At 38.1% G+C, this 12,172-nt stretch overlaps 1 protein-coding gene across 15 annotated transcripts in view; it reads left to right on the plus strand.

The window, feature by feature from the left end:
* The window catches only part of hmg20a (high mobility group 20A), a 93,054-nt gene extending 83,503 nt beyond the window's left edge, over positions 1-9,551 (plus strand). For 7 of the 15 annotated variants that reach the window (XM_087310446.1, XM_087310444.1, XM_087310445.1 and 4 more), the window contains 7 exon segments: positions 637-846; positions 3,366-3,498; positions 3,941-3,978; positions 5,590-5,665; positions 6,876-7,091; positions 8,084-8,216; positions 9,202-9,551. In XM_087310446.1, the coding sequence (XP_087166572.1) occupies positions 637-846; positions 3,366-3,498; positions 3,941-3,978; positions 5,590-5,665; positions 6,876-7,091; positions 8,084-8,216; positions 9,202-9,205 (810 nt within the window). In that variant the 3' untranslated portion in view covers positions 9,206-9,551. 15 annotated transcript variants of the gene reach the window in all.
* The last annotated feature ends 2,621 nt before the right edge of the window (positions 9,552-12,172 follow it).

Consider the following 12,172-nt stretch of genomic DNA (forward strand, 5'->3'; position numbering starts at 1 on the left):
CTTTATCCCCGCCTCCCTAGTAGTTGCTGTTCTGCTATTGGCTGGAGCGACTCAAAAGGTGAACTTAGATCTGAAATTCGTGAATTAGATCTGAAAATATATATTTTAGCTGCTTATTTTAATATCATTACATATATCAAACATTTAAAAACATACCTAATAAAAAGGGGTATGTTATATTCTAAGAAATATTGTTACCGCAATTCTCGACAACAATATCGTATATTTTCACAGTATTGTGCAGCAATATATCGCAAGATGTACATTATTGTGATAATAGTATATGTATCGCAGACATGTGAACTTTATCCATTAGTTGATTATCTAAATTTGACCAATCAGATGGGGCCTTACTATCTTTATCATCGCCTCCCTAGTAGTTGCTGTTCTGCTATTGGCTGGAGCGACCCGAAAGGTGAACTTAGGTCTAAAATTAGTGAATTAGATCTGAAAAATATATTTTAACTGTATATTTTAATATCGTAATATAAGTAAAATATTTAAAAACATAGCTAATAAAAATAGCCTTTTTCTAGGGAAATGTTATATTGTAGGGAATAACGTTATCGGAATACTTGACAACAATATCGCAGTATCATGCAGCCCTAATATGTAAAAAAAAAATGTTTTTGTCAGAAACCTCGCAGAAGCAGCTGGACCAAAGGCAGGAGAAGGAAGAAGCCGCTGAAGGACAGTAATGCCCCCAAAGCCCCGTTAACAGGATATGTGCGCTTCATGAACGAGCGGCGCGAGCAGCTGAGGGCGGAAAGACCCGACGTGCCTTTCCCAGAGATCACCAGGATGCTCGGCAATGAGTGGAGCAAACTGCCTGCGGACGAGAAACAGGTCAGGACATGCGCATCTAATGTATAGACCTGTAAACATTGGAACTGTTTTATAGGCCGCTCATTTTGCCTATTGCACCTGGTTTACTGTTAGTTTACTGTACTGGTCGTATTATCATAATATCCAGAGGAGAACAATTAGACCACTTGGTTTTTCTTTCAGAAATAATGTGATGTTCTTCATTCAGAATTTGAAGGATTTTAGTGTTTGTATACCATGCTAGTAGAACAGTGGTTCTCAAAGTGGGGGTCGGGACCCACCAAGGGGTCGCGGGACAACGAAAGGGGGTCGCCTGGTGATTTCCAAAAATGTATTTATTTTTATTAAACCATAAGATATACCATATGTTATCCATAACCTACTGAAGAGAAAAAAATAGTCATTTATATTTACTATATACTAGTTACTATAGTTGCTTATAGTTACTAGTTCTATTGGATTGCGACCCCTGGGGTAATTACATTATATTAAAGACACAGCAATAGCGTCAGATGCAGCAGATTGATTTTATAACACCAGCTTAAACTTTCTGGCCCATTTACAGCACTCGCATACATTTTTAAAAAATTAAACGAAGATTAGACTTGGGTCTATTGGTGTGTGTGCGCCATTGCGTGCAAGGTTTCTGTATTGATAACCACCTCAGAGGATATTGGGGGTCGTGAGTCACTGGCATTGTTATTTTGGGGGTCATAAGCTGAAAAGTTAGGGAACCCCTGTAGAAAAAGATAACTTTAAGGGTTTGTTCACCCAGGAATTTAAATAAGCCATTAATTTGGTCATGAATCCTTCACCCTATATGACTGTAATCTTTATGCTGAATTCAATTTAAGTTTTTATGTATATACAGTAGGGTTGCAACAAAAAATCGATGAAATCAGTATAAATAGATTACTAAAATTGTTGCGAACGAATTTCATAATCGATTCGTTGTGTCGCGCGACACGGGGACGTTTGATTATTAAAAAATACTTTAGTTCAGCTCGGAGCGGAGTAATCACGGGCTTTCTCGCACACTGTTCATCGCCTCAGACAGGGATGAGGAGGAAGGGAGTTCAACAAAAGGGTCCTGCTTTTGTTCCCTTTAGAAGTGAGAACTGTAAAGTCCCTGGTGCTGATGTTTTACTCGTTATCCAGCTTGACAAGCATGACAAGTTAGCGTTAGCTCGTTTAGCTTTAAAGCGGCAACTGAGAAAATCAAACTGAGCTTTTGCCGTCGGTGTCTTTTTAAAAAAAATACATCATTCTCTATCAATAAGTTTGTGTTTGCAAATCCAGATCATTACAATAATACAAATGTTTTTATTTGGCTTAAAAGTGTTTAAAATTTGTCCTTGGTTTTAACAAATACATTTAATTATAGCTGCTTCGAGAGCATTCAACTCATAAATCAACACACTGTTCTCCCCTACATTTAGGTTCAAGTGCACGCTTTTTAAAGTAAAAATATCAGTATCGGTATTGATATCGGTGATACTGGCCCTGTATTTACTTGGTATCGATACCAAATTTTGCAGGATCGCCTAGCCCTATTAAAAAAGCAAGTAGACACATTGCTTTTAAAGTGGTCAATTAATTGCTCCAAACGCAGCACATTTACTTAGTTTATTTAGGGAAAACAAGCTAACTGCATTTTAGAGTGCAGCGCTTGTGAGGCTCTATAAAAAACACTTGCAGCATATCAACAGTAGGGGACGTGTCTAGTAAATATAGTGATGATATCAAAAAAGGGGTGTGGTCTTGTTGGGTTATGGACTGTTTGTTTTTGGTTCTTTCAAATAGCAGCACCTTTTGGAAAAATAGGCTTAGTCCACATTTAAGTGATCCGGTCTCTCTAATCCAGGGGTCACCAACCTTTATGAAACTGAGAACTACTTCTTGGGTACCGATTAATGTGGAGGGCTACCAGTTTGATAAACACTTCTCAAATAACAAGTTTGCTCAATTTACTTTTAATTATACGTAATGTTTTTGGTAATAATTAATGATATTCATCCATGTGAAGACACTGGTCATGTTAATGATTCTCACAAAAGTCATCAATGATTTAACAGGGTAGGAAATACCCTGTATTTAATGTATCAATGTGCAACACTTTATTTTTATATATCTCTTCAAATATTGACATTTTTAGATTGATTACTTCTATATTAGATGAAGCTTACTGGTAAGTGGCGCTATGGTGAGCTATTTTTAGAACAGGCCTGCGGGCAACACATGTGATCCAGGTAGCCCGCGGGCACTATGTTGGTGACCCCTGCTCTAAACAAATGCTTCCTCTACTCTTATTAGTTCAATCATAGCCTAGTCTATTATGATTGGCCAAAGATTTGTGAAGGAAAGACTAATAACTATTTTTAGCAGATCATGACCTATACTGTAAAAAAAAAAAAAAGGAAGAGTGTCTTGACGAAATCTGAACACAAGTGGCCTCAAAAGACACATTTGATTGAAAGCATGTAATTAACAGGTGGAAACAGCCTCAGAGACTAACATAAAACTATTTCATTCTGTCTCAGCGGTATCTGGATGAAGCGGACAAAGATAAGGAGCGCTACATGAGAGAACTGGAGCAGTATCAGAAAACCGAAGCGTATAAACACTTCAGCAGGAAAGTGCAGGAGAAACAAAAAGGAAAGAGGCACAGAGGAGGTACGAACACACAGACACATTGAAAATGAACGTGGTGAATGTAGAAAATGGGTCAGAGAAGAGTGACGACACAGCCAATCAGAACACACTTGATGGTTTACTATAAAGGTGTGTGTGGAGCAGGATTTTAGACCAATGTGATCAAACTACAAAAGCAGAAAGGATGAAATGTTGTGCAGCTTAAAGGGGCAGTTCACCTATTTTCACCCAATATTTATTCTTCAATTAATCCAAACTAACAGAGTTTCTTTCTTCTGTTGAACACAAATGATATATATTAAACAATGTTGGAAATAATATTTAATAGTAATAATAAAGCAGCCACTGACCTCCAGAGTGTTTTTATTCCTGCTATGGATGTGCATTGTGAATATATTTAGGTGAATTGGTCCTTTAAATCACGTCAAATCTAAATTTCCCTCTCTGTCGCTGTGTTTATCAGATGCTGGAAGGCAGGCGCCTGGTGAATCCCTTCATGAGGTAAAATGCCCCGCTCAGAATCTGCACACATTTGTCATTTTGTGGAGAAGCTGGGATAAACAAGAGACTGTGGGTTTCAGGCCTGGAGGTTCGAATGAAAAACTGTGGAATCTTAAACTGGGATCTTGGAAACGTCAACAATAACTTCAGGATTTCTGAAAACATGTAATTAGCTAGAGTTTTATACAATTATGGGATGATGCTGTAATCACTGTATTCTATGATAAAGTTGTAGAAAACAATAATAACCAAAAACACTGAAAGTTTTACAAATCAGGTGAATTTAATTTATTTGAAAAAGTTTATAGTAGTTTTAATGATGAAATACATTTTTTACAACTGTGTGCATTATAGCATACCTGTCATCACTGGGATGTGAAAATAAGGGATATGCCCACCATAATAAGGGATCACCACCCCCCCCCCCCCCCACCACCACCACCACCCACCCAAAAAAAAAAATCCCCAAATTACTAAATATGTTAATTTGGAGCTGTTTCATTGTAAATAAACAGTTAAATGGTCAGTAATATATTTTACATTTATTATTAACAAAAGAAAAATAAATATATACATAAGCAGCAAATACATTAGCAAACAGTTCAGCTTATTAAAATTAATAGCTATTATAATGAAAATAGCTAAATCAAGCTATGAATCTCATTAGCCATTTCTCCACTGAATAACTTACACACAAACAGCAACGAAAAAATCTCTTATTTATTAAGATTTTTTTTTACATTAAATAAGGTGTCACTTTAAAAATACACACATCTAACGTTATAATGACAGCATTTGACTGCTTTCCTAACTTTTTATGCTCATTGAAGACGAAATTAGTTGTGTTTGAAAAAAAAAACCCACCAAGATCGACAACCTTATATGTTATTGTTATTAAATATGTGTGTATGTCTGTTTAAACACGCACCCAAAAGCCAGACTTTCTCTCCGCTTCAAATCGCGTGTACAGAATCAGTTTGGGAAACAGCATCTGTTTATCACCGTCAGCTGTCAGTCATGCACCATTATATGACTTTTTTGAGGATTGTATAGGATGGACGACGGCACCTGTAATCAAAAGGAAATGGAATCGCGCCGTTTTTAATATTTATTCATAAGTGTTTTCATTTCTATACAAAGCGAAAGCACAGAAGACTCACGTTTTAGAGCAAGGGGCGACCCCTGTTGGTTTGCCGGTATGGGTTGCGTATAGGGAGGCTCGGCTGTTTAGAGAAAGACTGAAAATGCGGGAAAATACCTTTACAGGATGATAGCGGGATAGAACAGTAAAATACGGGAGAATCCCGGGAAAAAAAAGAGGGTTAACGGGCATGCATTATGGATGTCCTGATAAGGTTTTTTGCCCTCGAGTCCAAGTCATTTGATTTTGAGTATCTACTGATACCGAAACCCGTCCCATACTTCTTTTGTACGTAAAAAAGAATAAAGAAGAGCAAAGAAACAGATACACGACGTTCCTTATTTTCTACTTAATTCACCTCATTTAAACATTAAGGTTTAGTGTTTTGAGATTCTGAGCAGGTCTGTATGTGCATTTCTGACTGTTCTGCATAAGTAACATAACGACTCAAAGGTTGTTTCTTCTCTCAGAAGGATCTGGAGATGAAGGATCGCTCTGTGTTTGACATTCCTATCTTCACTGAAGAGTTTCTGAATCACAGTAAAGGTGAGAGCAGACGCTGATCAATGTGTGAGTCTGTCTGCTGTTTAACATAGAGATCATGATTCTCCCACAATTCTGAATAGACTTAACAAAACTTAACAAAATGAAAAGCAAATTAACTTTTCGGCTGAGCCTGAAAGGTCTTAAGGCTGATTTATACTTCTGTGTCAAGGGATCAATTTGACTCACGGCGCCATGTATTTATACTTTTGTGTGCTGTTTGTGTTGCTCTGCAATAACACTTCCGAACCACTAGCTGGCAGTAGGTTATGTTTTTCTGTGTTGAGTTTCTTTGTAAGTGTTTTGTTTTTCTGAATACTGAATGAATGTACAAGTAGCTTAAACTCACTCATTCAGAGGCAGGAACTGGCCGGACGTGCAACAACTTTAATCATAAGGTAAACACAAAACAAAAGTTTTCATCTGGAGCTCCTTCACAGGACTCGACACTTAACAGTAAACAATCGCTCCATCGGGCTCGCAGCTCTCAGCACCGCCCACACTCGTCACTGCTACCAAGCGGACCAATCACAGAGCTTGCACTATGCATCATTACGACATGTAGTCACATTTTTTAAGAGGTGCGCCTCAGCGGTGGCGATGTGTCTGCGACCGTGTGAAGGCTGCACCGGAGCATACATGTGCGCTTGACGCAGAAGTATAAATCAGCCTTAACGGCCGGTAAACTTCAAGCTGATGCCAAACAACTAGTAGCGACAAAACCCAACTGGGTTGTCGCCTCATGTTAGCTCATGCCTGGAGCAAAAAGCTGCCCGTGAACACACCAAACGGACGAAAGCCAACTGATTCAAGAGCACACATTTTGTGTCTTTGCAAGAGCATGTGTCTTTCCACATCGTCCACATTTCTCGTTCAGGACGGCAAAACCAGAACTTCTGACAAGCGCAAAGCAAGCTGTAAACAAAGCGGCCTTTAGCATCATCATTATTATCACAGTAATTGTCACTCACCATCAAGCGAAACTACAGCCAGTCTCTTCGTGTTCCCTCTTCACTTGAATTGTTTACTTGCTACATCACATCATTGAGTCACACTCTGGCTCTGATTTGTTGCTGAATAACCACTTATTTTACATATTGTAAAAAGGGGCATAATCAGTCCCCTGTTCTAGTTGTTTTTTGAAGAATTTAATGAAAAAATGTGTACATGTTGTGCCTTTGACATTGACTGTGTGTGTGTTTGTTTGCTCTAGCGCGTGAGGCTGAAATGCGGCAGCTGAGAAAGACTAATATGGAGTATGAGGAGCGCAACGCGGCGCTGCAGAAGCATGTGGAGAGCATGCGCTCCGCTGTGGAGCGTCTGGAAGGAGATGTTCTTCAGGAGCGCACCCGAAACAGCCTCCTGCTGCAGCACCTGGAGACCCTGCGCTCAGCCCTCACGCACAGCTTCTCCACCGTCCCGCTCCCCGGTCAGACCCTACAATACATTTGCAATTCACATATTTAATACAGTCTACACTACCTGACGAAAGTCTATCTACAACAAATAATAACTTGACTTCTAGTTGATCATTTGGTATAAGAAGTGGCTTATATGAAAAGCAAAGGCCTCTAGATTACGCTTATTTTACCAAAATGAAAATGATCATGCCTTGATTTTTTATTTAATTAGGACAGTAAGGTCTGACTTTGCTTAGACAAAAGTCTAAGTGCTCCAGTTTCCCCCATTGTCTAAAGACATGCGGTACAGGTGAATTGGGTAGGCTAAATTGTCTGTAGCGTATGTGTGTGAATGAGTATGTATGAATGTTTCCCAGGGATGGGTTACAGCTGGAAGGGCATCCGCTGTGTTAAACATGCTGGAGAAGTTGGCGATTCATTCCGCTGTGGGGACCCCGGGTTAATAAAAGGGACTAAGCCGAAAAGAAAATGAATGAATATATTAAAAGTATTAATATAATTAGATATATTTATCATGTGTTTTTCTTAACCCCAAGCACAAAAAAAACACAAATTACCGCAATATAAAAATATATTTTAAAAAAACGTTAAAATAAACTGAACAACAACAATTAGCCGCTTTCAAAAGATTTTTATGGATTTTTTAAAAACAGTTTAAAGTTGGAGATTTTCTAATTACATTTTCCTAATTATTATTATTATCTTTATCATAATTATCTACTAATTTTGTTTTTATAATGATTAGATAAAAACATTTTCCTGCAGGATCATTTTTGATAAAAAAATATGTTTGCCTGTGGTTCCATCCTGAAAGATATATTAGTTTTATTCCCTAACCAAGATCTCTTTATGTGATTAATAAATACACTGTGAGCCCAAATCCTACAGATAACCCCATGATAATGATGTTTCTTCAGTGGATCAGCTGTTTGCATCATGTGAAAGACTTCTATAAGTAGTATATATTTTTGTCTTGACTGATCTTTGCATGTTCCTGCAGGCAGTGGAGAGACGCCGACACTGGAATCCATCGATTCCTACATGAAAAAGCTCCACAGCCTCATCCTGTCTAGTCCGCAGGACCACCAGCACCTGATCAGCACCGTCCGGGACGTGGTCAACCGTCTCGACAGGTAACCACATGCCACTGATTTACTGAGGGAGGAAATAAGTACTGGACACGTCATGTGTTTTTATGGGAACAATATTTCTAAAGGAGCTGTTGACGTGAAATAGAACCAGGTTTTGGTAAACGTGCATTGCTCATGTCGGCGCAATAGCCTTGTGGTTGGTGCGTCAACATATGGAGCAGTAGCAGGGCGTCCCTTGTTCGAATCCTGGCTCAAGAACATTTCCCTACCCTTCCCCCCTCTCTCTCTCTCTCCAACGACGCTTCCTGTCTAAATACTGTGCCATCTAATAAAGGCAAAAAGGCCAATAGTACAATATAAAAAATAAAAAAAATAAAAAACGTGCATTGCTCAGGTGTGTTTTTTTTACACGGACTTCAACAGAGTGTAAAAATCTTGATGGTTCTGTAGGTCTCGTCTATCAAATCTGATCTTTATTTCGTATTCTCTATTGGATTTAAGTCAGGTGATTGACTGGGCCATTCTATAGCTTGATTTTCTTTCTCTGAAAGCATATGAGAGTTTCATTGGCTGTGTTTTGGATCATTGTCTTGCTAAATTGTCCACCCCGGTTTCATCTTTATCTTCTTGCTAATGTAAACGTTGTTCTGAAGAAGCTAACATTCATTTACAATGAGGACGGGCAGAGGGTTGCTGAAGAACTACTGAGAGTTTTCAGCTACTGTCTGGGCTTTCCATGCCTTATACATCCCTTTCTTCATGTGTTCAATACATTTTCCATGTGTCATTTCATTTTATTACTCATAACTTAATTTGTAAAGTAGATGTGCATAGTAGTTAGATGCGTTTGTTTTGCAGATTTGAATTTCTTTGGTTGTTACCAACATCTGGTGAAATTTTCAAGTCAACAGTACCTTTAGAAATATGTTTTCTGAGAAAAATGGCGACAAGTTCAATGCTTATTTCCCCCACTGGATATCTCAATATGATCTGAACATCATAATAATCTGCTCTGATTCACCTGCAGGTAATTGAGAGGCCCCACCCCCAATGCAGTAGCCCCTCCTCCTATCCTGTGACGACCATGTTTTTTTTTTTAGGGTCAAGTGGTTGTTTTCCTATTTATATTTTTACGATGCCATTTTTATCTGCTCGTTTTTATTATTTTGCCATGCATTACTGCCACGTTATTTTAACAACAGCGCGAGTTCATCTGCATGTACACTTGTGCGTTGATTTTAGGCTCGATTTTATACTCGTTTTATGTTGCGTAAGAAAGTGCGACGTTGTGAAAGGTGGATTCATTTGTAGCTGGAATTCTCTGTATGTTGTTCTTGACATTGGAAGAATTGAATAAAGCAAACGTATGATGATGTTGACGAGCGTCTGATTCTCTTTCTCCTCAGGCTCATCCGAATGCGTTTAATTAATTAGACTTTGCTCTTCTGGGATTAAGCACTCGAGACAGCAGTGTTATAGTTCTCAGCACAGACGCTTTGCTCAACTGCACACGCTCCGGAAGGCAGGTACTGAACAGCTGTAACCCAGTTGGGCTCAAGCAGGTGTGAATTAATTAACGGTTCTACATGTCTGGGGTGAGGTACTTCAGTGTTTTTATTTAATGTAATCGTTCAAGTAGGTTGTATAAGAGGGAATCCATTAATGGCGCCATTTTTTTTAGCTTCGCTTGTTTTGGAGGCATTCATTCACAGATATTAAAGTATTGTGAGAGTATTGTGAAATATTTGTGGAAGTGGGCGGGGCTAAAAGCTTTGAGGAGCAATTTTGTACTGATATTTGCGAGCATAATGAGAAAATGATAATTAAATATATGGAGAGCGCCTCAGTTAGGCTATAGAAGTGGGTGGAGCTAAAAGTATCTATGTGTACCTTGAATATATGAATATTCAAGAGCAAATATGTATATATTTTGAGAACAAAGTGAGATCAACTTGATTATGGCATTAATGAGGAAAGAAAAAAGCTGTTTTGGTGATTATAAACACTTAAAAAAAAAAAGGTTTCACATAATTCATTCATATTTTCCCACAATACACAAATACACAAATCAATTAAAGTAACTATTAACGAATTAAGCGAACTGAACATAAAGCCATTAAGTTTTCCCTAAAAAATCTCAAGAATTGTGCTGTTTCAGCTCATTTCAAATAAGTAGTTTAAACACAAATATTTTGAGTTTAAGTGATAAATATTGAAATACTTGGAGAATATAGTAAGATGAATTGGATTATGTAAGTGTGCGGAACTAAAAGCCCTTTGCATGATACAGAAACCTAACGGAAGTGGGTGGAGCTAAAAATCGTTCTGATGTAATTTGTAACCAATATTTAACGCTTTTATGCTGTGGGAACATAGCGAGACAAACTCTATTATTTCAATATTTTCTGATCCAGTTTATTATTGTTGTTATTATTATTATTATATTAAACAAATAGTTAAAACCGCTAGACTTAATCAGTTAGTGAAGTGAGTGGAGCTAACTGGTATGGCATCATGGGTAATGTTGTTTTTTGTTTTTTTTAGCGTTACTCAGGTTCCACCCCCACCCCACCAATGGTTCAGAAGTTATCTTTTTTCCCAATATAAACAATAAGACTGTCACAATTTAATCAAACTCAAAATGATAGTTTATAGCTACAATTTTTGCACACAAAAATCATATTTTGGATCTAAATGTAGTGTAAAAATTATTTTTGGCCCTCTGTAAATGTTTTTAGAGAGCACAGGTTGGCTACAGCTGCACAGGACTCCAGGACATGTGTAATATCCTGTCTGTTGTCATGTCCATTTCCTGTCAGACTGCAGGACTTCCTGTCATCTGTCAGGAATGGAGCGAACACCGTCCAGATGATCTAACTTCCTTTTGAACTTTGTGTCCTTCATTGTGTATAAAAAAAGAAGACAAAAACAAAATATGGAAATGGTCCCAAATATGGAAATTCTGTCATTTATTTATTCAGCTTTATTCTCTGTCTCGAAAGCACTTAATATCTTTGGAGACATTTTGTCCGTGTTGGTTTTGTGAACTACTTATTCTTTGGAAACATGTCATTGAATCATTTAATCACAAAACCAGGTCAAATGATTCATTTGTGATTCAGACCTTTCCGTTTAGTAAGTTGAGACTCACTGACTCAATGATTATAACTTTCCTCAGTGCTATTATATGACTTACACTATCTGACAAAAGTCTTGTCGTCTATCTCAGTTGTAAGAGCAACAAATAATAACTCGACTTGTAGTTGATCATTTGGAAAAGTCTCAGAAGGTCGATGTTTTATGATGAATCATCTGTTGAACTGCACCCCAATCATCACAAATACTGCAGAAGACCTACTGGAACCCACATGGACACAAGATTCTCCGAGAAATCAGTCAAGTTTGGTGAAGGAAAAATCATGGTTTGGGGTTACATTCAGTATGGGGGAAGAGATCTGCAGAGTGGATCACAACATCAACAGAGGTACCAGGTATTTGTGCTGCCCATTAGAAATCTGCACATGACTGAATTTTTAGCTTCGCTCCCGCCAGGTTTTATTCCACACCCGACTGCTCCCGCTGAATATTCAGCCTTTGTTCACCCGCTGCCCGACCCGTCTCATTTTCTACCTGACCAGTTCCTAAATTTAGATCTGGTTTTCAAAATCTCACGTTAAAATTTAGTACAATGTCAGCGCCAATACCCTAGTGGTTAGTGCGTCAACATATACTGCCAGGTGCTTGTGGTGACCTGAGTTCGATTCCCGGCTTGAGGTCCTTCTCCGATCCTTCCCCTCTCTCTGCTCCCTATACTTTCCTTTCTGTAAATCTCCACTGTCCTGTTAATAAAGGTAAAAAACCCCTATAAAAATAATCATTAAAAAATAATAATAAATTAGGTACAACCAAAAGAGAAAGATAACAGATAAAACTAGGTTGTGCAAGGATTGTAAGCTAAATGTCAGTTTTGATTGCCCCTTTGTGATGAGACATGAGTG

Source organism: Danio rerio, chromosome 25 (genome assembly GCF_052040795.2).
Source record: "Danio rerio strain M-AB ecotype USA chromosome 25, GRCz13ab, whole genome shotgun sequence".
Lineage (NCBI taxonomy): Eukaryota > Metazoa > Chordata > Actinopteri > Cypriniformes > Danionidae > Danio > Danio rerio.